The sequence below is a fragment of the Lynx canadensis genome, chromosome A2 (genome assembly GCF_007474595.2).
Source record: "Lynx canadensis isolate LIC74 chromosome A2, mLynCan4.pri.v2, whole genome shotgun sequence".
Lineage (NCBI taxonomy): Eukaryota > Metazoa > Chordata > Mammalia > Carnivora > Felidae > Lynx > Lynx canadensis.
Window position 1 is genome coordinate 16,231,943 of NC_044304.2, and position 26,254 is coordinate 16,258,196.

The following is a 26,254-nucleotide window of genomic DNA, read 5'->3' on the forward strand; positions in this document are numbered from 1 at the left end:
GTAGAGAGGTGAGCTTCCCAGGGAACCGTTGGGGTTGGGGTGGGGAGCTGTGCAGATGAGCAGCCCCCAAGGGCTCCTGCTGGCTTTGCTTCCCAATGGGAGAGGAGGGGACGAGGCGAGGCTGGGGGATGGGCTTCCGGGCATGGGAGGGCTGGCCTGGGGCCACCCAGCACCTGTGGCTGCAAACGCTTCAGGTGCTGGCATTTGAGGCCCTTCCCCTGCTCCTCCCGCTCCCCACGCTGTGCTCTCCTGGCAGCCCAAGGCAGCTGGTCCCTCCTGGGAACCGTCCAACCCCAGCATGTATCAGTCCGGGGACAGCCTTGATGGGAACCACACTCTGGCCCCGCCCAGAGGCCACACTGGCCAGCTGGGTGCCCCCAACGAGCTCACCATCAGTGATAGAGGGATGTGCTGTGGGGCTGTTATGTGTACATATTTGTGTGGGTCTATGTTTATTTGTATTGTGTGTGCATATTAGTATGTGTCTGTGTATTTATTAGTATTTATGTATGTATATTTATAAACGTGTGTGCCTGTTCATATATGTGCCTAGCCATATATGTCTGCTGTTCTTAATTGTATTGTCAATTTGTGGTTCTAACTGTATATAAACGATACCTATCTGTGTGTGTGTGTGTGTCCATTTGCGTGGCTGTATTATGTGTCTATTTGTATTTGTGTGTATGTCTGTGTATACGTGTGTGTCTGTTTGTGTGTGTGTGTCTGTGTGGACCTGTGGTCTGAGAACGCCGCCTGTGGGTGGAATTTGGCCCAGAGACGTGTTTGGTTTGGCCCCTACAATATTTTCAACGTCTTGAGCCAACATTTAAAAATCAGGATATTTCACATAAAAATTCAGCTTTTCAGTTTCTCTTAAAAATTCAGAAGCCCTGGCAGCCTTGGGCCTGTGCTCCCATGAGGCTCTCTCCTCCGCGCCACACACGGGTGCCCATCCTCCTGCCCTCCGCACCCTCCCCACTTACCTGCCTACCAGCACCTTGAGGATGACTCAGTTTGTGACCCCAGAGTGTGCGGTCACAACTGAGTGCGAGCCCAGCTGTCAGGGAGCACGTACCTGGACTGAGTCTGCAATGTGGGGCTGTACATGTGAATGCATATGTGTGTGTGAGGTCAGTCTGTGTGAATAGGGTAAGTGTGAAGGCATGAGTGTGTGCATCAGGCCAATCTGAGTGCACGGGGGACATGCGGGTGCCTGCGTGTGCATGTGGGGGTATAGGTGTATGAATGCACGCACGTGTGTGTGCATGGGGGGTGTGCGTGGCTGTGTTCGTGGCCATGTGGAGTGTGTGGGCCACTGTGGTCTGGCATGCTCTGCATAGGGGCCTCTTCCGGCCTTTGATGGGGAATTGGATTCCCAGCTTCTGGCTGGCTGCCTTGTGGGATTTATTTCTGTCTCAGTGCCGACCAGAGGCCTGAGTAATGGGAACATTTAAAGAAAACCAGTAAATACATAGAGAAGGGGCAGGCTGGCCGGGAAACTCTGCCTGGACACCCTGCCCAGCCCACAGCTGCCAGAGGCCCTGAGGCCAGGCCTGAGCCGGGGAGGGAAGCAGCCTTAGGACCTAGCACGCACATGCACCCCGTTCTGTGGGTTGCCCACTTCTGCCCACCCAGGCCCATCAGGTGAGGGCTGTGCTGCCCGGATGGCCCCTGGGACAAAGACAGGCATCTTGGGAGCTTGGCTTCAAACAAGAGATGCTCAGGACCGGCTCAGAGGATGGCAGAGGATGCCATGTGAGGTCTGGCCCAGGGGCTAAGGGACCCTGACCTTCCTTCCAGGCGAGTCCCTTTCCCAGCCAGACTATACAGGGTCCACATCCCTGGGTATTCTGTACATACGGGCCTCACACAGGTGCAGACCCTTCCCCAGGAGGAATGAGGCTGCCTGAGACCTGACAGGGCTGGTGCTGCCCCTAGAGCTGTGGTGCCTGGTGCCTGGAACCTGAGTAAGGCTGGTGTGGACTGGGGGCCTGGGGTGCTGTTCTCCTAGCGGGCCCCCACAGTTCTGGGCTTCAGGTCGACAGAGCACCACTCTTGGGACCACCTTGGACATCAGTCACTTAAATGACATATGCCCTGTGGGAAAGGAAGGACTGCTTTCCCTGGTGGCGAGATGTGCATTACACAAGACCCACAGCAGCAGGAAAACAGGCTGAGCTGACCCACACTCCCTCTCAGGGGCCCCGGGATGGTGTCTTCTGCTGCCCCCCAGTGGCCACGTGAAGATGGGGAAATAAAGGCTGCCCGGAGACTTGTCCACGCAGTCTCCAGGCTGAGTGGACTTGCGGGGCCCTTGAGGCCCCAGATCTCACCACTTACGATGCCCCACTAATGCCTAGCCAGAGGGCTCTGGGGGAAGCGAGGAATTTCAGACGGGTCTAAGGGAGGGAGTTTGGCTCCCACCACCGGAGGAAGGTCAACTCCTAGAGGACAGGGTATCATCGGATTCACAGCCATACCATCAGCCCCTGAAATAGTGCCCAGCACCAGGTGGGTACTCAGGGAGCAGATCTGAATCCCCAGATCCTATAGGGTGGGCGGCCTTGCAGCAGGTCCTGGACATGGCTCAGAGCCCCGCGGAGAGGATGCCTGGATGAAGGCGAGCAGACATCTCACACTAGAGCCCAGCATGTGAACACTAGCAGTGCTGGTGAGCAGCAGTGTGGAACCCCAACAGGGGATTTGGCCGCAAGGCCAGGCCAACTCCACGGAACTAGATTTGCCCAAACTGGGTGCCTTCACACTCTTGACTGCAGCCTGCTGGGCTAGGCAGAATCTTCCCTCGTAACTTGAGGGGCTGTGCCTCCCTCTGACCCCGTCGGCTACTCCTCACTGTGGTATAGGCCCTGTACCAGCCCCCGGGGACCCATCCCTGCAATCCCAGGTCCAACTTCCTCCCAATCCTCTTGCTGCCTGCCCTTCCTACCTAGAGGCACCAAGCCTGGGTCTCTGGGCCAGCAGGCCTCATCCCCCTGTCCTCTGCTGGGGAAGGGTGTTGCAGCTCAGGCCCGATAACCTCTCCAGAGATGACCCAGGGGCCAGATGTCCTCAAGGATTGCAAGCAGGAGGGGCACGAAGTGTTGGGAGGGCAGTCAGGGCTGTCCTGGGGAGGTACCTGATGAGCTGGGCAGCAAGGGGCACACCAGAGTTCCCTCCATCCACAGAGGTGGGCACTGCCACCTGTCATTCCCTCAGTCCTGTGATACGGGGGCTGCTGGGGCCCGAGAGCCCCCAACCTGCCCCTCCAACCAAGGCCAAGATTCACTATGACCAAGTCTGTGGATCCAGAAAACTTGTGTCTTATTTTTAAAGTGCTTCTTAAAAAAAAAAAAAAAAAAATCACACAATTTATTAACATGTGTTACCATTTTCTTTGTTCACCACTAAAGACATCTTAAAACTTTTCGACAGAATATAAATTCAGAGGAAGTTAAAAAAGATAGTACACCACAGTCCTGTGTACTGTTCACCCGGTCTCCCCTGATGGCTACATCTTCTGAAACTATAGCATAATGTCAAAACCAAAACCAGGAATCTGACATTGGCACGTGTGTGTACAGTTCCATCCCATTTTACCACATATATAGATTTGCATAATCACCAGTGCGACCAAGAACTATTCTATCACCACTAGGCACTCTCTCAAGCTACCGTGTCATATACAGCCATGCTTGCCCCTTACCATTCCTAAACCCTTGCACCCACAAATCTGTTCCCTATGTGTAGGATTTTGTCACTTCAAGAATATTATAGATAGGGAATTGTACAGCATGTGATTTTTATACGTATAAGATAGATGCATATATGTATATTTCACTCAGCATTAATGCCCCCAAGATTCATCCAAGCCACTCACTTTTATCAAGTTTGTTGTTCCTTTTTTACTGCTGAGTAGTATTCCATGGTATGGATGCACCAGTTTAACCAGGCACCAGGACATTTTGTGGTTGGTTAATTTGTTTTTTTCATAGAATAAAAACTTACTTAATTTTCCATTCCGTTACTCCCCGAAGTACAGGACCAAGTGAAATAATGCCTTCATCCACTGCCGTAGGTCAGAAATGTGTTACCACATATCCTTATTTCACCCATTTTTGTGTAATATTTTAATTCCAAAATGAAGGATGGGGAGTTATACTAAGACCTTGATCTTCATCTGATGACTTGGAAACCTCCATTAAACTGGAGATCTGGGCTGTTTTTTTTTGTTGTTGTTGTTTTTAAGTGACATATCCTGGATGGACAACAAATTCAAATGATCTAGCATTCAATAAGCCAATAATACTTGTGAGATTTGGCTTTTTTCTAGCTTTCGGTGATTATAAATAAAGCTGTTACGAACATTTGTGTGGACAGGCTTTATTTCTCTGGAATAAATGCCCAGGCGGAGCGTGGTTACTGGGTTACACAGGAAGTGTATGTTAGTTTCTTAAGAAACTGCCAAACTATGGGCGCCTGGGTGGCGCAGTCGGTTAAGCGTCCGACTTCAGCCAGGTCACGATCTCGCGGTCTGTGAGTTCGAGCCCCGCGTCGGGCTCTGGGCTGATGGCTCAGAGCCTGGAGCATGTTTCCGACTCTGTGTCTCCCTCTCTCTCTGCCCCTCCCCCGTTCATGCTCTGTCTCTCTCTGTCCCAAAAATAAATAAACGTTGAGAAAAAAATTTTTAAAAAAGAAACTGCCAAACTGTTTTCCAGAGTAACTGTACCATTTACAGTGCCACCACCAATGTACGAAAGATTCAGCTTCTCTACAGCCTTGTCAGCATTTGGTATCAGCATCTTTTGGAACCTTGCTGATGCAGGGCTCGATCACCACAACTCTGGGATCATGACCTGAGTGAAACCAAGAGTCGGACGCTTATCCGGCTGAGCCACCCAGGCGCCCCAGCACTCTTTTTAGTTAAGCTATCCTAATAGGTGTGTGATGATGGCTCATCATGGCCTTCATTTGCATTTTCCTTAATGGCCAATGATGCTCTCCTGTGCTTATCTGCCATTTATATACCCTCTTCCTTCCTTCTGTTGTGAGAGTTCCTTATATATCTAGATAGGAGTCCTTTAGCAGATATAGGGTCTGCAATTAGTCTGTAGCTTTTCATTCTCTTAACATTTTTTTTTAAGTTTTTATTTATTTTTGAGAGAGAGAGGGAGAAAGAGAGCACAAGGACAGAGGGGCAGAGAGGGAGACACAGAATGTGAAGCAGGCTCCGGCTCTGAGCTGTCAGCACAGAGCCCGACGCAGGGCTCGACCCCACAATCCATGAGATCATGACCTGACCTGGAGTCGGATGCTTAACCGACTGAGCCACGCAGGCGCCCCTTAACAGATTTTGTTGAAACTAAAAGCTTTCTGTTTCAGTTAAATCAAATTTCGATTTTTTTGTTCTCATGAATGCGCTTCTGGGTCTCGTGTCTAAGAACTCTTCACCGAGCTCTAGGTCCTGAATGTTTTCTCCTAAAAGCTTTTATAGTTTTACATTTTATGTTTACACCTATGATCCACTTTAAGTTTTGGAACTTACGTTTTTAAGAATAACCACTGGGCTTTAGGTTGGGGCTTTCTTCAGCATGTGGGGATCCAATCGCTCCAGCACCATTTGCTGGAAGAGTATCTTGCCTCTACTGAGCTCGTTTTGGCACTCTGTTAAAAATTAGTGGGGCATCTGGGTGGCTCAGCCGGTTAAGCATCTGACTTCGGCTCGGGTCATGATCTCACGGTTCCTGGGTTCGAGCCCCATGTGGGGCTACATGCTGACAGTGCAGGCCTGCTTGGGATTCTCTCTCTCCCTCTCTTTCTGTCCCTCCCCGAGCACACATGCTCTCTCAAAATAAGTAAACTTAAAAAAAAAAAAAGCAAATCAGTCGGCTGTTACTTGTTTGGGGCTACTTGAGGTCCCTACTCTTTCCCACTGTTCCTATGCCTATCTTTCCACCACCACCACCATCTTGATTACAGGGTTTTTAAAGTCAGGAATTCAATATCCTTACTATAGAGCTATGCAAATTATATCGTCTTGGGTGAGCTGTGGTACTTTGTGCTTTTCAAGGAATTGGTCCATTTCAGCAACTTTTCAAATTGATGTGGATATTTACAGTATCCCCTTATTGTCTCTTTGAGGTCCATGGGGGTCGGTAGTGACAGCCTTGCTGCCTTCTGAATATTTGTAACTTGTGTCTTTGTCAGTCTTGCTGGAGGTTAGTCCATTATTGATTTTTGCAATGTTTACCAGTTTCTTTGCTTACCACTTCTTCCTGCATCCTGTGGCAGGCACTGCTGGCTGCCTTCCCGGCACTCTTTCTACCCTTCTTCTTTCTCATGGAACTCAATTCCAATCACGGTGGCAATGTGCCCAGCTTAAAATACCCTCACTCCCCACATGTCTGCAGTCGGGCTGGATCGGACATGGTAATGGCTGGTGGATGTCAAGGCGAGCCTGGTGGACTGGGCTTGAAGCCACCGTTTCCTTAGTTGGCTTGCCCCTTGCCCTTTCCCTCCTGCCCGTAGTTGCAACCCGGTGGTGCAAAGACTCCTAGGGGAGCTAAGGACGGCAGCTGGGGAGACAACGGGGAGCCATGTCCCTGGAGCCACCGCATCCCCATGGACTTAACACAAGAACAGCAAAGCCTCCTGGTTGAAGATCCTGTTGTGAGTGTCCACCAGATGCAGTCCCGATTCTCTCCTGCTCTCCAGCTCCTACCATGCTTCCTCTCACTACAGAGCGTCCTTTCGAGTTCTTCCAGCAAAGATGTGTGCAGAGTAAACACTTGGTATCGGAAGCCCGAAAATGTCTGTCTGTTGCTATGTCCGATAATTAAGCAGATGGACATTTGTTTCCTCAGCACTCAGGAAAATGTTGTCTTGTAGTATCTACTACTGATGAAAACACAATGCATTCATTCATAGGTTGTTTTATCTCCCGTGTGCTTGTATGATTTTTCTCTTTACCCCCAGTGTTCTAACCCAGACCATTGTAGTGAAATTGCAGACGTGGTCATTAAAAAACTGCACTTCAGGGGTGCCTGCGTGGCTCAGGTGGTTGAGCGTTCGACCCTTGATCTCAAGCTCAGGTCTTGATCTCAGGGGGAGGTTCAAGCCCCTTACTGGGCTCCAAGCTGGGCATGGAGCCTACTTAAAAAAAGAAAAAAATTGGGGTGCCTGGGTGACTCAGTCGGTTAAGTGTCTGACTGATCTTGCAGTTCACGAGTTCAAGCCCCGCGTCCGGCTCTGTGCTGACAGCTCAGAACCTGGAGCCTGCTTCCGAATCTGTGTCTCCCTCTCCCTCTGCCCCTCCTCTGAATCACACTCTGTCCCTCCTCTCTCTCAAAAATAAACAGTAAAAAAAAAAAAAAAATTCCATTTCACACTTACCGAATAATTTGTTGTGAATTCCTGGAGACCTCTCTCCTTAAACAAGTATGCATGTGACATACAGAATATACCAACAAAGTATATAAAATGAACGGATAGAGAATAAAATGAATTCCTGCCACTCAAGCCAAGTTAAAGAACATTATCAATACCTCAGAGGGCTCCTTCCCGGAGTGAACTGCAAGCCTAGTGTTGAGGACTGTCACCTTGCTTTTCTGCACCCACTTTACCCTCCGTACGCGTATCCTTAGAGAGTATATTGTTTCACTGCCTGTTATGTAACACACAGAAGTGGCTCATACTCCCTTTCTTCTGGGACATGACATCGCATGTGGCTGTAGCTCACTTCATTGCCAGAGTCTTCCACCGGACAAATCACAGCTTATTACACGTGTGTTTCAATGTGGTGGATGTGTGCACACGCGCTGTGATGAATGACGCTCCTGCAAGCGTCACACCCGTGCCAAGGTCCCCCAGGACACTACTTCTGGAATTGCTGCTTACAGCTTGTACACGTGTTCCACTTCTCCAAAGTGGTCGCACCCTTTGGGCGGCAAGTGACAGCCCCAAGTGCTGCACAGCACATTCACATAGCTAATACCACTTCTGTCCGAACGTCTCCCTGTCTGATGTTACCCCAGCTACCTTTGTTGGTTCTGGGCTTGATAGAGCTTTCTAATCCCTTCACTTCCATCTTTCTTTGAGTTTAGGTTTGGGTTTAAGCTTTTTTTTTAAACAGCATCAGACTGAGTTTAAAAAAATAAGGTGGTTTAGTACACTGATGTATTTGGATTAATTTACTTGTCCCACTTTTCTCTCTTTGCCTTCTTTTGGGTAGTTTTTTTTTGTTTTGTTTGTTTTTTGTTTTGTTTTGTTACAACTGCTTTGGAAGTGGTACACTCTTTTTCTATTGTTAGGGTCACTGCAGAAACGTCAGCCTGCCTGTGTAGCAGAGTCTGAGTCTTTTGTTTCTTCATCCGTGAGCTTCATAGAGCTGTAATTCCAATCAAGAGTATGTACCTACCACTGCTGTTACATGTTCTCGTAGCCCTTGTCTTACTTTCACTCCATGGAACATTCTCATTTTATAACCTATTTAGAGTTCCACCTTCTTTCTCTTTGTTCCTACTTCTAGCTCAGATTTTCCATCTGGGATCCAGTCTCATTTCAATCTGAAGACATCCTGTAGAACTTTTTTTTTTTTTTTTTTAAGAATGCTTATTTATTTCATTTTTAGTTTTTTTTTTTTAACATTTATTCATTTTTGAGAGAGAGACAGAGAGCATGAGCAGGGAGGGGCAGAGAGAGTGGGACACCCCAGAATCAGAAGCAGGCTCCAGACTCTGAGATGTCAGCATAAAGCCCAACATGGGGCTCAAACTCACAGACCACGAAATCATGACCTGAGCTGAAGTTGGACGATTAACTGCCCGAGCTGCCCAGGCACCCCTATTTAATTTTTTAACAACAGCTTGAGATATAATATACACCTCATACAATTTGCCCATTGATAGTGTATAATTCAATGGCTGTTAGCGTATTTCCGATGTGTGCAACCACCATAATCCACTGTAGAATATTTTCATTACCCCCAAAATCGATTTTTTTTTTTTTCATGAGGGTCTGCTGGTAATAGATGCTCTGGGCTTGCTTGTCTGAAACTATCTTGTACTTGTAAGATATTTTCTCTGGGTATAGAATTTTAAGTTGACAATTTCTTTTCGTCCAGTTAACACTGATACCAGAAGGTGTCTCCCCAGTTAACACTGGTTGTGGTTGAGACATCTGCTGTCTTGCTCATTAAAAGGGAATAAATCTTTTCTAATTTTAACATCATTTCTGCTCTTTTCATTCTGCCAACTTATTGCACTGTGTCTGGGTATGCAGTGGTTTTAAAATACATCCACAGATCCTTAGACCTCCCTTCAGAGGTGGAACTAATTCTTCTTTGAGTGTGGTCTGGATGTAGTGACTTGCTCCTCACAATATAATGTGGCAGCACATCACTTCCAAGACCAGGTCATAAAGGCTCTAAAGCTTCCACTTGCCTCTGTCTTGGCTCGCTCACTCTGGGGAAAACCAGTTGCCACAGCACACAAACACGCAGGCAAGCCTGCCAGAGAGATCCATGTGGCAAGGACTTGTGCATACGGCATGCTTCCATGAGCCTTCCTGGGAGTGGAAGCCATCACGAAAGCATACCCCCCAGCCTCGGCCAAACTTTTGGGTGGCTACAGCTCTGGGGGATGTCTTGACTGCAACCTTAAAGAGACCCCAAGCTGGAACTACCCAGGTGAGCTACTCCTGCATTCCAGACGCACAGAAACCATCCAGTAGTAAAGGTTTGTTTCAAGCCACTGGGTTTTGATTGTAATTTGTACACAGTGATGGAGGATTGATCCAAGAAAACATTTTAAGTAAACTTGCCTACTGAGCTTTAACACACATACAAAAAGCATACAGATCATATGTGTATGGTTCGACGAATAGTCATAAAGTGAATATACCTAATTAATCACCATCCACATCAAGAGGTGGGACATCTCAGTGTTGGTTTCTTTTTTCTGCCCTGCTTGAGATTTGCTGGCCTTGCTGAATCCGTGGACTGGTGATTTTGAAAAGTTCACAGTCATTTAAAAAAAGTGTTTCCTCCACTCTATTTTTGTATTTTTTTCCTCTCCTGGGACTCCGATCACACATCATGTCGGCTCTTCCTACTCTGTCCTCCATCTCTCTTAGCTTCTTGTTTTAGGTTTTATCAATCTGTTTATCCTGCTACATTCTGGAAGACCTCTTCAGGCCTAGCTTCCTGTACATGAACCGCTTCTTTAGTTCTAATTCACAGATGCAGGGCTTTTAACTGCTATAATAATTTTTATTTCCAGAACATCACTTTGGTTTTTGGCAAATCAGTTCCTATTTTCAAGCCTGTCTTTTAATTCTTGCATCATTTTTAAACATTTAAATCATCTACCTGGTCATTCTAATGTATGAATCCTTTGCAAGTCTGATTCTACCACATCCCTGCCCATGTCCTTTGCTTCTTGTGCCTTGTTTCCTAGATTTGGTGGGTGACCTTTTCCAGAAGCTGCTCACTTTTCCTGAACTTTATCAACAGGCGTTCGTTAAGGACTGCAATGATTCAAGGTTCATTCAGGTAGGATTTGCATTTCTATCAAGCATCTGAGACCACCACATTCTGGAGCCATTTATATTCTTGGCTGGAGGTTTCTCATGAGCAAACCCACACGAGGGCCAGCTCAGTTCTCAAGGGAGACCTTTTTTCAGTTCAGTCAGCGGCAAGGTTCAGTTTTCCTTTGGGATGCCAAGACAGCAGATTTATTATTCGTTCACAGAGGGAGCTGCCCTTGGGGGCCCCAGCTTTCTGGAGGGCTCTCCTACCAGGCCCCTCATTATGCACAGGCATTGCGTTATCTTAGCCCCAGACACCGAGGACCCCAAAAACCAAGACTGGTTTCACCTGGTTTGTTACATATCTTCAAGGCAAAGGTCAGGCTTCAGCATTCTGCTGCTTCTCTTACCTACTTGCTTGAGTGTTCCTGACTTTCTTGCCAGATCAGTGATGCATTTAAAAAGTATTTGTTGTAATGACTTATTTACCTAGTGTTTTTAGCTGTTGCAATGGGAGGATCACTTCAGGCAACTATTCTACTGTGATGCCAGAAACAGACGTGGTCAGCCATTCCTTCTTCAAGTACCCTCTGTCTCCAGGTTTTTCTCCATCTCCTGTCCACTAAAGGCCATCGAGCAGTACGTCAAGGTTCTCAACCCGCCCTCTCTCTCTTCTTTCTCTCTCTCTGCCACCTTTTAGAGCTTCAGCTTTCCCTTCCAATTTATCAATTCCTTCTTTGTTATTATTAGTTCCTCCAGTGAGTTGCTGAGTGTGTGTGTGTGTGTGTGTGTGCGCGCGCTGCTTATTTTCATAAACGTTCTTTGTTTCCAAGATTTCTAAACAGATCTTCCTCATGCCTAATCCCTGTTCCTGAGACATGGGGCTCAGTCCCTCTTTTATCTCTGTGGTAATAAAACAAACACTCATTTTTTAAAAGCCTGTTAGGATGTAACTGTTTCAGCTTCCTTGGGTGTAAATTCTTCCACATGTTGGGATGGTAGCCATTCTTCAAGGTGTTGGATTTCTCACATACTTTGTGAGTCTAAGTGCCCATCGTGTGTGATGGTTTTTGTTCTCCTCTCTCTCTCTGCCTGGCAGTTTTCTATAGGCATAGAGAGCTGTAAATGCAGAAGGAAACTTCTCATCAGCACTCGGGGCTCTTGTTCTGTGGGGCTGGCCACACTCTAGTCCTGGTGGAAAGCTAGCCGCCAGTCACCACGTGTGAGTCTCACACTGTCACGGACGAGCACCCCACTTCCTACAGCAGTCCTGGGCCGGGGACACCTTCTTATCCTTTATTCCCAGGAAGGGAAGCCCAGCTCCAGACGCTGCTATGCAGAAGGAGTGTGGCTTTAGACCTGATACCTGTGGGCATGTCTAACCCCCACTGGTGTGGGAACCAGAGTGCTGGGTTGCCCACTGCTCAGCCAGCCACCTGCCACTTTAGCCCTATCATCCCTGCAAGTTTCTGCTCCCGTTCTGCACAAATTACCTTCCTTGGGTAGTTGCGTTCTTTTAGCTGAAAGCATTCACTTTTTTGTATCAGCATGCCGGTCTCTGTGTGCACACACTCACTCCACCACTATGACCTGGGTCCTCGGCACTGTCTGCCAGAGCCAGGCCATATGTTCCTCCGACTGAGCACAGAGGGGACGACACCCTGGAATGACACAGGGCGGGGGTGGGAGGCTCAAGGGGAAACCCTGAAGGAGAATCAAGAGTGTAATCATTCTGGTCATGAAATTCTAGCTGGGCACAGGTACTTGGACTTGGGAGTTGTGGCCAGCTAGTCACTCTGGAGAGTCAGCTCCAGAGAAGGCTCACGGTCCTAATGCCAGGACCCTGGGGACCCAGGGTCCATGACCACACTCAAAACCAAAGCTATGATACCCTAGTCTATATGAGCCACCATACCCAATACAGGGGCCCTGTCCCAGAGAAGCCACAGTCTAGCTCCGACTGTGTTGTGGGGAGAAGGGCTGCTTGGGGTTGTGCAGGGTGAGAGAGAACAGCACCAGGGGCCTGGAATCTGGAGCGGCCCAGAATGGAGCCTTGCCAGGCACAGTGCACCCCCTCCACACCCCCAGCCTCTCTCACACTGTGAGGGAGTCCACAGAGGACCAGGGTGGGAGCCCCTCCACGCTGTCCCACAGACTGCTGCGAGGCCCAGGCCCGCGAAGCTTCTCTCAGACTCGGTCTCTGTCACCTGTGGGTTTTGACACGACTACCTTCTGGACTCAGAAGGTCAGGCCTGGGCCTTTTGCACCCCTCCAGCCTCAACATGCCCAGCCCAACACAGCACTTACTCATACTAAGCTTCACCTCTGCTTTGCCTTGGGGCCCAAACCCACAGCGCCCCAGGACTCAGAAAATATTGACAGGTTTCTGGCGCACATACAGGTCTGCTTGTTTCTATTTCTAGAGATAAAAGAAAGTTCAAAATACATACATATGTACAGACACAGCAAGCCCACAGGGTTGCTGTCAGCTCTGCCCCTGTCGGGGTGACGGGGACCACTTAGGAGACAAGGAGCTGACCTCACCCCACGGCGGGGGTTTCAGGCTGACAGGGCGGTTTGGCTCTGGAGGTAACAGCAATCCCAGCCCCACCCTTGCCCGAGACTACCCACCCACATGACAGGCCTGACAGGGGCAAGGGGACATGGCGTGCCTCAGTCAGAGTCACAGGCCTCTTGCTCGGTGGTGGCGTCCACTGCAGAGGCCAGGCTGTCCTCTTGGCCTTTCAGCCTCTCACCTGGATGAGGGACAGACAGAGGAGTGGGGAGGGGCCCTGTGCTTGGGCCACCACCCAGAGGGCAGGGATCCCGCCTCGCCAGGCCCTGCACTTACGGATCAGCTCGGCAATGGCCCTCTGGGTCCGTTTTTCTAGCTTCTCTAGTTTCTTGGCTACGTCTCTCTTGAGGTCCCTGGAGCAGGCAGGTGTGAGGAGGCCGAAGTTGAAGACTGGCTTGGTGTGGCCTTGGGACCCTCCCCTCCCAAAGCCCCTCTGGCATTAGGAATCACACTCAGCTGCCTGAAGAGACCACCGTGGGGAGGAGACCACCCCGGGGAGGAGGCCAGGAAGCTCCTCTCTCCCTTTCTGCACCCTCCAAAGCCCAGCAGCAGTCACCCTTCCGTGTCCCGCTGAGGCAGCGACTGATGGCGCAGACCCACCAAACACGGGACCGAGTCAAGGTGTGCAAGGGTGGGTGGTATCTCAGGGCCCCTCTCAGCCTGGTCCCCTCGGTCACCATCAGGGAGTGACCTGCCCTAGCCCACTGTGGGTCCTGCTCCTCCTCTAGCCATGTGCTCACCCTCACCACCAGGAGCTTCCAGAAGTGCACACATAGCCTATTCTCCCTGCCCAGGGATTCGGAGGACACATGCCCCGTGCTTCTGTTTCGACAAATGAGAACACCTTCGGTGGTGCTGTACTTGTCACAGAATCGCTGGTGAGGGATGTGGCCTGCGCCTCTGGCCCAAGGTCAAGTAGAACACAAGCCCCAGGCCACATGGCCCCTCTCTCCCCCACTCTGTATCAGCCTGGTCACAGGGGCATCGGGAAAGGATGAGCAGCCCCATTTCACAGAAGAGGAAACTGAGGACAAAGCAGAACAGGCCAGTGGCAGCAGAACTGGGACAGCCATCTATACCTGCCCTCCCCATCCTCTCGCCTCCATCCTGTGGCTCCTTGAGGGCCAAGGCCAGCCTTGCTCAAATGGAGCTCTCTGAGGTGGCCGGACCCCCACCCCTGCAACAGGGACTTCTTCAAGGGACTGCTGCTCCTCACCCTCCCGGAGCCCCCTCCCCCGCCCTCCAGGTGTCACCCCCATGGCCACCCTCTCATTCTCCACTTCTGTCCTGTCAGCACGTCCTTTGGACAGCAAGTGTCCACACTGTCCGTCTCCCTGCTGTGAGGTGGGAGAGGCCCAGCCTGAGGGCCGTGTCTGGCACCCAGAGCGGCCGGTGGGTCCGCGCGAGTCCTGCAGCGGCGGCACTCACCAGTCAGGCTTCCGGGGCGCGAGGTTGGCCAGGTCCTGGGGAGGAAGAGACACGTGTCAGGACCAGAGGGCCCCCGCTCCAGGGCACGTGGGCAGACAGGGGACTGAGGCAGAAAGTGGGAGAAAGGGAGGGAGGAAGGAGGGGTGTGGGAAAAGGGGGTGGAAGGGAATGTAGAAGTGGAGACGAGGAAGAGGGAAGTAGGAGGGAGGAGAGCCGTGGGGGAGGAGAAAAGGGCCCACGACGGGGGCCACTCACCACTTCCTCGATGACAGGCTCTGGCTTGGCGGCCTCCAGCTGCTCCTTCACCTTCTCTTCCACTAGAGGGTGCAAGACAACAACACAGGCCTTCGGAAAGGGGCCGCCACTCTCCCTGAGGCCCACGAGGCACACCCGGCACCCCGCACGGGAGAGGGGGAGGGTGCGGAACGGGCTCCCCCCGAGACCCTGGGCTCTCTCGCCCCCACCTCTCCCGGGGCACCCAACCTCCAGAGGCGAAGACTCTGCAAAGGCAGCCGTGGAGGCAGGCCTGGGTTTCCCCGGATGACAGCCAACCTGGGGCGAAGGAGGGCTGGCAGGAGGCAGAAGGCTAGAGTAGACAGAGCCCAGACCTCCAGCAGGGAAGCATGGCCAGTATTCTCGGCCCTTCTCCCCAGCTGGGAAATGAGAGAGCTGCCTTGGTATATCCACAGGATGGTTCTGCGAAGAGCTGTGAGGACTGGCTTTCCCACAATCTCCAGGGGCTCCTGGGCTCTGAGGACATCCTCTGGGCCCTGGACTAGCTGGGGCACAGGTGGCTTTTCTTCCCATCCCACTTGGATATGTGCTCGCAAGGATACGTGCTCCCCACCTTGGGGAGCCCTGACCTCACGCGCCTCCCAGCTATGCCCAGCGGCTGACGGCACCCAACCCTAACCCTAACCCTGGGTGGGGAGAGCAGGAGGGCCTGCCTAGACCCAGGCGCACTAACAAGTCTGGGCTCCGGGCGCTTCCTCCAACCACCCCCACCGCCACCACCCCCCCCCCCACCACTCCCCGTCACTGTGGCCACATGTTGCCTCACCTGCCTCCAGCCACAGATGCTGAAGCCGCGGGACGGGACCACTCCCCGCCCCTCTCCCCGGTCCCGCCTACTGCCCCCACCATGGGGGCCCAAACCACGAAGCGAACCACCTAAGAAGCACACGAATCTTGAGGTGAACAACTGGGGAAGTAGACGAGGGTGGGGCGGGGGTGGCTGAATGGGCAACAATTTGTTGTCTTCAAGATAAATGTACTTATTCATTTATAATTTGTATAATTAGAAACCGGTAACAGAAACGAAGGATGAAAACAGGGCCAGGGGTCTACGTGGTAAGTGTTCTGCATCTCCAGTGTGGAGCATCTCCAGAAGCTCCCGGCTGCTGTGCTGCTCCCCACGCCACGAGACCGGGCAGCCCCACGGCCAGGCCGCTCACACAGGGACACCTGCCGTCAGGGACACCTTCTCCATCCTCTGCGCTCTGGCACTGCCACGCCTCGCAGCCGGCGGGCACCTGCCCGCCCGCTGCTCTCTGAGCACCTGAGTGGTCAGCTCTTCTCCAGGGTCTCTCACTCTGACCCCCAAGTGCCCCCAGGATCCATCCCCACCTATGCCCCTGCCCCTGTTGCCCCTTCCACGTCTCAGCCCAGAGAGGTCCTTTAGGGGAATGGGGCCTCTTCTCTCACAGGTCCCCGGAAAGCCCTCAAAGCCCTCCAGCCGTGCCCTGACCACCTCTCTGCTGTCACTCAGCACTGACCACTTCTGGATGGCTGTGAGACGTTGCCAGGGGTCCTGGAGGCCCAACTTCCAGGCCTGGCACTGCCAGTTACCCTCCAAGAGAGGACGACACCTGACAACGTGGAGGTGGCTGACGGCGCCTCGGAGGCGGAAAGCTGCGGCCCACCTACCCGCAACTGGCTTGGCCTGGGGCACCCTCCTCCTCTTCAGGTCCTCGTCCTCTGGGACGTAGTTCCGCAGCCTGAGTTCCCTACGAGAGGAGATGACAAGCAGAGATGGAGCGAAGCATGTGGCAGTCTCGTTCACCTCGTACACCTGGAGGTCGGACTGTGAGGAAGCCACACGAGCCGGTGACTTTCCTCCGGTCTCTCTGGAGACGGCCTGGTGAAGAGGGAGAGCACGGGAACAGAAGGACCATAGGGACGGGCCCCCCTCTCCATGCAGCCCCGTCATCTGCCGGGGAGCAGCTGGGCGGGTCACTCCGCCAAGGCCCCGCCCGCACCGTAGGTTCGCCCAGAGCTGGGGCCAGGGATGCCCGGGAGCATTCTCTGGCTGTCTCTCCTGGATGAGCTCCATCTGACAGCCGGGAGAACTGAGGGTCAGAGAGACTGGAGCATTTTCATAAGGTCTCACAGCAGTGGCTGCAGCGTCTGACCCGGAGTCAGGGCCGGAGCTCCCGGGCTGAGCTTCTCCTACAGGACAAAGCCGGTGGTCACCCACTGTTTCTCCAAGCCTGGCTTCCTTCTTAGAGCCTTTGTGGCCTGGAGCCGCTGGCACAGACCTCAGCTCCTGGTGGCAAGGGTGTGTGCGTGCGAGGAGTAGCCGGCAAGGGTGAAGGACAGGCACGACAGCGTGCAAGGCTGGGACAGCCGGAAGAACTGCATGGCCCCGCGGCCACAAGAGGGCTTTAAAACGCTACTGGGCAGACCCCAAGACCTCCGTGAAGGGAGGGGAGCTGTGAGGGACCAGGATCACACACTGGGCCCGGCCAGCAACAGCGCTGTTACTTTCCTCTCACGTCAGTCCCCTTGGGCAGGGGTGGCCTCCACGCCAGGCGTGTGCTGGGGTCTCCCTGGCTCAGCAGCTCATCAATCCCGACCCCCACACAGGGAAGCTTGACCACAGGAGAAACGGCCCCAGGCTCCCTCCACGGGCTGGCAAAGTGACACTTTGCATGTGGGGGCTGCTGCTTCATAAAGGCAAGACAGACTGTGGAACAGACCATTTCCACTCTAGGGAAGCAGAACAGCCCCCTGACATGCCAGCCAGGTGAGCCTGGGAGGTGGGTCCTCCTTCACTACGTCTTCTGAGCCCCTCAACGGCTGCTGGCCCCTCAGAAGTCCTGGGATGGTTTTCCCAGCAGGAGGGCTCCCACAGTCCGTCACCTACCAAACCCTCTGTGCCGGGCAAAACCGCTGCTGAGGTCCCCTGTGCAGGCAAGCTGTTCTACAGATGAGGCAGCAGGTGTCTGTGGCCACACACCCAGCAAGTGGCAGAGGTCTGAATCTGGGAGCTTTCTGTTGCCAACCAGTCCCTATCACCAGCTCTGGCAGCCCCCTTCTCTGCCAAGGCCCCATGCCCAGAGTCCACGGCGCTAAGAGCAGAACACCCACCCTGTCCTCTACCCTCTAGCGCCTCCTGCAGGCCTGCTGGTAAATGCCACGGAAGCCCCAGCAGAGAAAGTGGGGCATGATTCGGTACACTGACTTTCGTTCACAACAAGGTAGTGAGAAAAGCAGAAGAGAAACTGGGTGTGGGAAGAAAACTGCATGGACTAGTGAGAAAAAAAAAAAAAAAACTATCGCTCTCAGAAACCAGCTTCAGGGTTTTGTGAGAAATCAGCAGGAGAGAGGGGAGTCTGCTAGGAACTGGACCCAGAGCTCGAAGCCCCAGGAACAAGTACCCGCACCCCAGCCGCCTTGCTGCCCAGGCTTCGTAAGATGTTGGAACAGGGAAGACACAGCAGGGGGACAGGGAGAGGGCAGCACAATAGGAAAGAGCAGCACTGGCGGGGGCCCGGGGGGGGGGGGGGGAGGAGGCTGGCCACACAGCAGCCCCATCCCCCACAGCAGTGCTACCGCCCAGCGTCCCCTGCTCTCCCTGGGAGCTGAGCACCAGTCCAGCTGTCGAGAACACCTGTGTCCCAGTCACTGTGGGACCATCCCATTCTCGGCCTCAGCTTCCACATCATTAAACAAGAAGGGTATGTCCAGCTCCGTCAAGCTACATCCAAGCCCTCTCTGATTCACTCTGTGAGAGAGCTTATGAAGAGATAGCCTCTAATGAATGCCAGTTACCTGCCCTGCCCTCGGGCCCCACCCCTGAAGGGCAGGAGTCTCTGTGACAGGTCATGGGGACACTGGGTTCTGCTCCAGGGCCTGGCTTTTCCAACATAGAGCCGAGGTTTAACCCCCTGCTTCTGAAAATGGCTGAAAACACCTGACAAGAGACATACTTTTATTTATTTATTTATTTATTTATTTATTTATTTATTTATTTATTTTTACCGTTTATTCACTTTTGAGAGAGAGAGAGACAGAGCGTGAGCAGGAGAGGGGCAGAGAGAGGGGGAGACACAGAATCCGAAGCAGGCTACAGGCTCTGAGCTGTCAGCACAGAGCCCGATGCAGGGCGTGAACTCACAAACCGTGAGATCATGACCTGAGCTGAAGTTGGACGCTTAACCGACTGAGCCACCCAGGAGCCCCGAGACATATTTTAAAAAATCTGTTAGCCTTGGACAAGCCCCAAGGCAACCAGGATCTGAGGGACTGCAATCATAGGAAGGGCAAGTGTGACAGGTGAGCCTGACACTGGGCACCTCATCTCCCCTAAAGCATGTCTACTTACGAGCAGAGGCTGAACAGCTGAGACCCCAAGGAGAGCTCCCTGCAATCTCATGTGGCCGAAGAGATAAAAGTTTCCATCAGTGCAGGAAGGAAGCCTCTTCCCCAGTCCTGAGAGGGTGGGTCAGGGCACCCCTAGTCTAACTGCCTGCCCAAAGCTCGAATACATCTTCCCTGGAGGAAAATAACTAATTCAGAACCCCAGATTATCTCTAAGATTTTTCATACACAACATCCAGGATTCAACCAAAGCCATGAGAAAAGAAAATAATAATAAAGGTGACGAAATACACTCACAGGAGATCCAGATATTAAAATGATTAGAAATGAAATATAGGGGCACCTGGGTGGCTCAGTTGGTAAAATATCTGACCTTGGCTCAGGTCATCATCTCACAGTTTGTGGGTTCAAGCCCCGCATAGGGCTTTCTGCTCTAAGCACAAAGCCTGCTTCAGATCCTGTCTGTCTGTCTGTCTCTCTCTCTCTCTCTCTGCCCCTCCCCTGCGCTCGTTCTCACTCTCTCACTCAAAAAAATAAACGTTTAGGGGCGCCTGGGTGGCTCAGTCGGTTAAGCGTCCGGCTTCAGCTCAGGTCATGATCTCGTGGTTTGTGAGTTAGAGCCCCGCATCGGGCTCTGTGCTGACAGCTCGGAGCCTGGAGCCTGTTTTGGATTCTGTGTCTCCCTCTTTCTCTGCCCCTCCCCCGCTCATGCTCTGTCTCTGACTCTCTCAAAAATAAATAAACATTAGAAAAAAAAATCTAAAAATAAATAAATGTTTTTTAAAAAGAAATTAAATATAAAATAACTGAAATTTGGGGGTGCCTGGGTGGCTTAGTCGGTTAAGTGACCGACTTTAGCTCAGGTCATGATCTTGTAGTTTGTGAGTTGAGCCCCACATCAGGCTCACTACTGTCAGTGCAGAACCTGCTTCGGACCCTCTCTCCCCCTCTCTGCCGTTCCCCTGCTCGTGCTTGCTCTCTTTCTCAAAAATAAATAAACATTAAATTAAAATAAAAATAAAATAACATAACACATTTTTTAAAGTTCAGGAAGATATACCACAAGGTGGAGAATTTCAGCAGAGTATCTGAAACTGTAAAACTTAATGAAATGGAAATTCTGCAACTGAAAATCAACCAAAGTTAAGAACTCAATAAATGGATTTAACAGCAGTTTAAAACAGCTAGAGAAAGGGTTCGTGAACCACCAATAAGTCAGAAAATACCCAGACTGAGGCACAGAGGGAAAAAAGTTGGAAAACAGAGAAAAGAACATAAGAAACCTATGGACATAGCAAGAAGATCTAACATACATATAACGACAGCCCCAGAAGCAACGTTTAAAGAGATAATAGTGGGGGGCACCAGAGCAGCTCAGTCAGTTAAGTGCCAACTCTTGATTTCGGCTCAGGGAACAATCTCACAGTCCGTGAGTTCAAGCTCTGCATCAGGCTCCATGCTGACAGCGCAGAGCCTGCTTGGGATTCTCTCTCTCTTTCCCTCTCTCTCTGCCCCTCCCCTGGTCGTGCCTGTACACTTTCTCTCTCTAAAAATAAATAAAACATTAAGAAAAGAGAGAGATAATAACTGAAGATTTTACATAATAAGTGGAAAACATCAAGCCATACAATATACACAGATTAAAGAAACACTATGAACCCCAAAGAAGAGCACACCTGGGCAAATCATTATCAAACTCCTAAACACCAAAGACAAAGAGAAACTTCTTAAATTCAACAGACACCTGATCTTCAAAGGAGAAATAAAACGGACAGCCGATTTCTCGACAGAAACAATGGAAACCGACAATGGGGTGATATGGCCAGAGAAAGAAAAGTTGGCGAAACTAGTTGTCAGGGAATCTGTTCTTTACTAAAGGGAGAGCTTTTGACAGAAGGAAAATGACCTCAGATGAGAGCAATCAAACTGCAGGTAGGAATTAAACGCCTCAGAAAGAGTAACTATGTGGGGAAATCTAAATGAATATTGACTGCACAAAAGAGTAAAAATGACTTGTGGGATTGAAAATGCAGCAGCAATAGCACTAGAGACGGGAAGAACCATCCATGGTGTGAGAATGTTCTGCAGTCCTGGCGTCGCATGGGAAACGGCACAGTGTTACTTTATGTTGGACTTCGGTAAGTTCAGGATGTATGTTGTATCCCTACGGAAACCTCTAACGGGAAAAAGAGTATATAATTAACAAGTTATATTAACAGGAAATGGAATGATTAAAAACAAAACAAAAATCCAAAAAACCAAAATTGAGATAAAAAAGGAAAGCTGAGAAACAACAGGTTCACACACAAAACGGGCCCAGGCCGCCATCCTGGGGGCTCCCCACGGCGGCATCTGGCGGTATCCGGAGCTGCCACAGCTCTGGGAGGCTGGGAGATGGGACTACACCACGCCAACCGGGCCCCTTGGAAGCTGCCACAGTCACTAGGCAGACAGTGGCATCTGGAGCTCACTCTTCTAGAGGCCACTGGAGGCACGCACAGGTTCTGCTACCCTGGTCTTAGAATGTGGAGGCTGCGGCAGGAGGAGGTGCTGGAGCCCGAGGCTCCTAACAGGGTGACCTGGGTCCAAATCCCAGCTTTGATGCTTCCGAGACAAGGATGGGAAGGGTCATGCTCTCAACTGGCTTCCACATGGAAATCAAAGACATCTTGATTTCATGAGGCTGTGTAAGGGATTCAAGCTGTGGACATCGATACTGAACAGAGTAGTGCCCTGCAGCACAGAGTCAAATCTCCCAGGAGTGCCTTGTTCTCACTCCACAATGCTGCCCCAGAAGCCCCGCCCCATACCCCAAGGGCTCCACCTGCCAGGGTGGGAATATGGCAGACTGTCCCAAGATGGGACAGTTAGCCCTCCGAAGCCCAGAGAGTAACCCTCGAGTGCAGCTGGGAACAGCAACCCAGCAGACACATACGTGGCCTAGCAAGGCTTCTCAAAATACCCTCCATGAGCTAGGGTACCTGAGCAGATAAAGTGGTCCTTGTGTGGCCCACCGGGTGGCAGAGATGTGCCTATTCCTGCACACCACACACCGAATGGCAGGAGGGGCCAGGACATACCATCAGCAGTTGAGGGCTAGCCAAAGAACAGAAAACTACTCTCTCCCTGCCTGCCTCCTCAGTGTGTCTGGTCTCCACGAGCCCGGCCTCGGTCACGAGTGAGTCCCGGAAGCGGGGCCAGCCAGGAGCCTGGCTTCTCTTCTCTTACTTACCTCTGCAGCCCTCTCTGCTCAGAACCGGGTGTGGAATGGACCTGGACTGGACTGAAATCTGCGGATAGGGCTTAGAAGACAGGCTCTGAGGCAAGGCCTAAGCAATAGGCCATAGGCAGGGTGGGCTGGCCCCAGCCCCAGCCCCGGCCCCGGAGGAGCCACAGGCAGAGGCGTGGGAGACGGCCAGGCCAGAGGAGTGCCCAGAACTTTTCCCCAGCCATCTCCGGGCCTGAGGCTACAAAACACATGAGTCCTGAGCTAGGGGCTACGGAGGACACAGACTTGAGCGCCCCTTCCCCGAGCTAACCCTCTCCTGGTGGGGAGAGAGCGCTTCACGCAGACCCTGGCCACATGCCCTCTGGCCTGTATCAACAACAGAATGCCACAGGACCAGAGGGACAATGAAGATGCTCTTTGTGACTTTTGTGGGATGAACGCCATGATGTGCTACTGCTAGACTAACCAGAGCAAGGTGAGGAAGAGTAGCGTGCTGTCACGTGTGTAAAAACAAGTGTGCTGTTTGGCGGGGGGGCAAGGTTGGACATAGCAGCATATTTTCCTATCTGTGTACCGCCTACCTCTGGAAGATGCCAAGAAGCTGGCCCTAAAAAGGTGGTCTTAGGGGCACCTGGTTGGCTCGGCTGGTAGAGCACATGACTCTTGATCTCAGGCTTGTGAGTTCAAGCCCCACATGGGGGCAAGGAGCCTACTGAGGGGAGGGGGGAGGTTGTCTTATAAGCAAGAGTTGGGAGTGAATGAAGAATTTTTTCCCCATGTGCCTTTTAATACCTTTGAATTAGGAGCCACGAATCCCTTACATACTCAAAAACTAAAATAAAATGTGTAAATATACACCCAAATAACTACAGACGTCAGATCCATCACTGCATAACCACTGAAAACGTTGTCTGTGAAAGACTGCCCTTAACACGCAACCGAACAATTAACAGAAAGAAAAAAACAACCAAACGCTGACAGTGATTATCTAAGCGATTTTTTTACTTGCTTCTCCGATTTTCTGTAGTTTCTAGAGTTGCTAATGTAGTTAATATTCTGTCTGCACAGAAAGAGCCAACCAATTAGATGGAAGAAAACAAAAAAAGAGGCAGCAGGCAGAGGGGACACAGTGAGGCTGACCCCCAGGAGCAGGGACTGTGGTGGGCTCAGCACCCGGCAGCCATCAGCGCCTCTGGCCAAAGAGAAGCAGAGGCCAAGACGCGCTCCGGAGGCTTTTGGCCCTGGAGTCTACGGACAGGAGGGCAACACAGTGAGCCCAGTGCCTTCTAGGACTCCACCCTTTGCAACCACGTGTCCTGGGCCACCCACAGGCCCCTCCATGGAGGCAACTGGCATCTGAGCTGAGCCTGTGGTCTGTCCCATGGGGAGGACAGACACAGAGGCCACTTGGGAACCTCTACTTTCACCCTCTCTGATCCAGGGTCCCCAGTGTCCCCTAAACAAGACTAAGCCTCTTAGCACAGTCCTGGCCTCATTCCTCATTGGTCCCTACAGTCTGTTTTCCAATCAAATGTCCCCTGGGTCACACTGCCAGCCCTGTCTCCTACACACTCTGAAGCCCCTTAGGCTTCAAGAGCTAGCTCAACAAGATGGCACTGTGGGCAGCCCAAATGTCCCCACTCACCCCAAGACAGCTGACCGCTCCTCTCCTGTGCCCCCTCTTTGCCCTACATGCCCCTACTCTCTACTCAGCAGCCCTCACACCCCACTGCACATGGCCCCTTTGTGGCTGTCCTGTACACCCTGCCTTACAAGTGCATAGGGACTGTGCTCCAGCACTAAGCTCCCAGCATGCGCTTGCCCCCGGCTCGATGGAAGAATTCAGAGAGGGCACTGATGGGTGGCCAGGGGCCCTGTGGGCCTTTTAATGCTTAGGAAGACAATATAGGAAGTAAAGGATTTGTGCCCAGGAGATTCAAAAAAGGCAGGAATGTGTTCTGGTCAAGGCAGCCAACTCCTAAGTGACTTCCATTGTCTCCGTGGCAAAGCAACAGTGATGCCCAGGTCCACATTATATGGAGCCTCCTTAAGTTGGGGGAAATGTACCCTTTCCCATCTCCTCTCTTCCGCCTTCTCCCCAGGCATCTGAGGAGACCTATCAAGTGCCCGAGCAGGTTCGGTGACCGCTGAGACGTCTTCCTCAAGACCAGCTGCAGGGCCCCCAGGCGTGGGCTGGCTGGGAGAGCCCGGGGAGAGGACACGGAGGTGCCTTTTCACACCTTCCATGTGTGCCATTCAGGGGAAGGGAGGAGAAAGCTGGCATTCTCTGTCAAGTGGGAAACTCCACCCAGGAGTAGAGTTCTAGAATGTCCAAGTGAAAGGAAATTTCCAGATGATGTGGTCCAAACCACTCCCTGGTGAACGGGCATCAGAGAAATCCCGCTGCTCATGGAGGTTTCCTAGCCCTGGCCCACTTCACCCTCCTTCATCCATGCTACCAGCCTTACCCTCTGGGACACGAGCCTCTCTTCTCACCTCGCACGCAGCCCGTCCTGCACCCCTGGAGAGAGGCCGGAATGGGACAGTCCCACATGGCCTGCTGGGAACACAGCCCACCCCACCCGGCTACTTTGGTCCCTCCTGCCTATACAGGCCCCTCCAGGACCAGAAAGAGGGCTGTCTCGAAGCTCTCCCCCCAGCCACTGACCACAGGGAAGGCCAAGCCCAGGAGGGACCTGCGAGGCCCTGGAGGCCAGCACTGGCTAAAGACAGCAGCTCTGACCGCAGAGGCACACAGTGTGCACATCCGGGGTACAGAGACGCAGGGCTCTTCCAGGGACACACACACCCAACAACCTTCTGGGTGCCTTAGGCTCTGCACACGGACGACACTCACCTCCGTGTCCCTAATACAAACAAGGCCTCGTTTCTTGCTACCAGTGGCCAGACCCTGGAGACCCATGAAAACAAGGTGACAGGCGACCATCTCAATTGGTGTGCACAAGGGCTCCAGAGCCTGGGGGTCACTTCCCTCAAGACTGATGAAAGCGTTCAAACCTCATGACCTGATAAGCCTGCTCTGGGGAACTTATTCCGTAGGAATAGCAACAAAACAGGGACAAACAAAACACAATGTTCCACACAGAAATGTTTCTGGTAGCACAATCTGTAGCAGCCCTGGGCAGACACTTGTGGCTCTCTTCTGGCAGAGTCCCCCAGAGGATGAGCACCCTTCCAGATGCCGGCCAGGACTGGGGGTGAGGGTGGGTGGGAATGTCCAGCTCGGGACAGTGCAGTCACAACACCTAGAAACTTCACTATAGGTAAAGTGCAAGATCAGCGTGGAAACTGTTGGGCTACGGTGATGTTTTTGTTTGGTGGCTGCTGAACAGTTTAACCCAGGACACTTGGATACTTGATGGTTGGCTTAATAGCAAATGAAACTTTTAAAGAGCCCAGCGGCTTCCCCACTCATGGGCAGAAGACATAGGACTCCAGCTGTCCTCCCAAAGGATGACTCTGGCCACACCATGGGGACAGACTACAGATAGGGGACAAAGCTCCCTCCCCTTCCATCCGGCCAGCTCCACCTCCACCCTGCCAACCACCCCAGGCCTCCTGTCCTATGACAGGCAGAGAGGATGTGGCACAAGAACCGACCACGTGCTGGACGGGGCCACATCACGTGGACAAAGCCTCTCAAGTGACCCCTCAGAGGGCTTCAGGGAAAGCAGTGGGAACTCCCGCATCCGCTGGTCCTGCCCCGGCCCCAAGGCCCAGGCGACAGGCAGAGAAGGGGATAATGCTTGCTTCTCAACAGGAATGCCCTCCACATGCTGCCCTCAGGGCTGCCCTTCAACCTAAGGTGGTTACTGACACGTTCCAGACGTGGAAATCAGTCCAGAGAGGCTCATGGATGCGTTTGAGGCATCGGAGTG

At 52.1% G+C, this 26,254-nt stretch overlaps 1 protein-coding gene across 2 annotated transcripts in view; it reads right to left on the reverse strand.

Annotated features, from left to right (window-relative positions):
- Positions 1-10,070: 10,070 nt before the first annotated feature.
- Positions 10,071-26,254, reverse strand: part of CCDC12 (coiled-coil domain containing 12) — a 56,422-nt gene continuing 40,238 nt past the window's right edge. For both annotated transcript variants that reach the window (XM_030306212.1, XM_030306204.1), the window contains exons 3-7: positions 16,451-16,530; positions 14,780-14,841; positions 14,525-14,559; positions 13,373-13,449; positions 10,071-13,277 (exon numbers count right to left, since the gene is read on the reverse strand). In XM_030306212.1, coding sequence (XP_030162072.1) covers positions 13,195-13,277; positions 13,373-13,449; positions 14,525-14,559; positions 14,780-14,841; positions 16,451-16,530 — 337 coding nt within the window. In that variant the 3' untranslated portion in view covers positions 10,071-13,194. The remainder of the gene's footprint in view (positions 13,278-13,372; positions 13,450-14,524; positions 14,560-14,779; positions 14,842-16,450; positions 16,531-26,254) is intronic.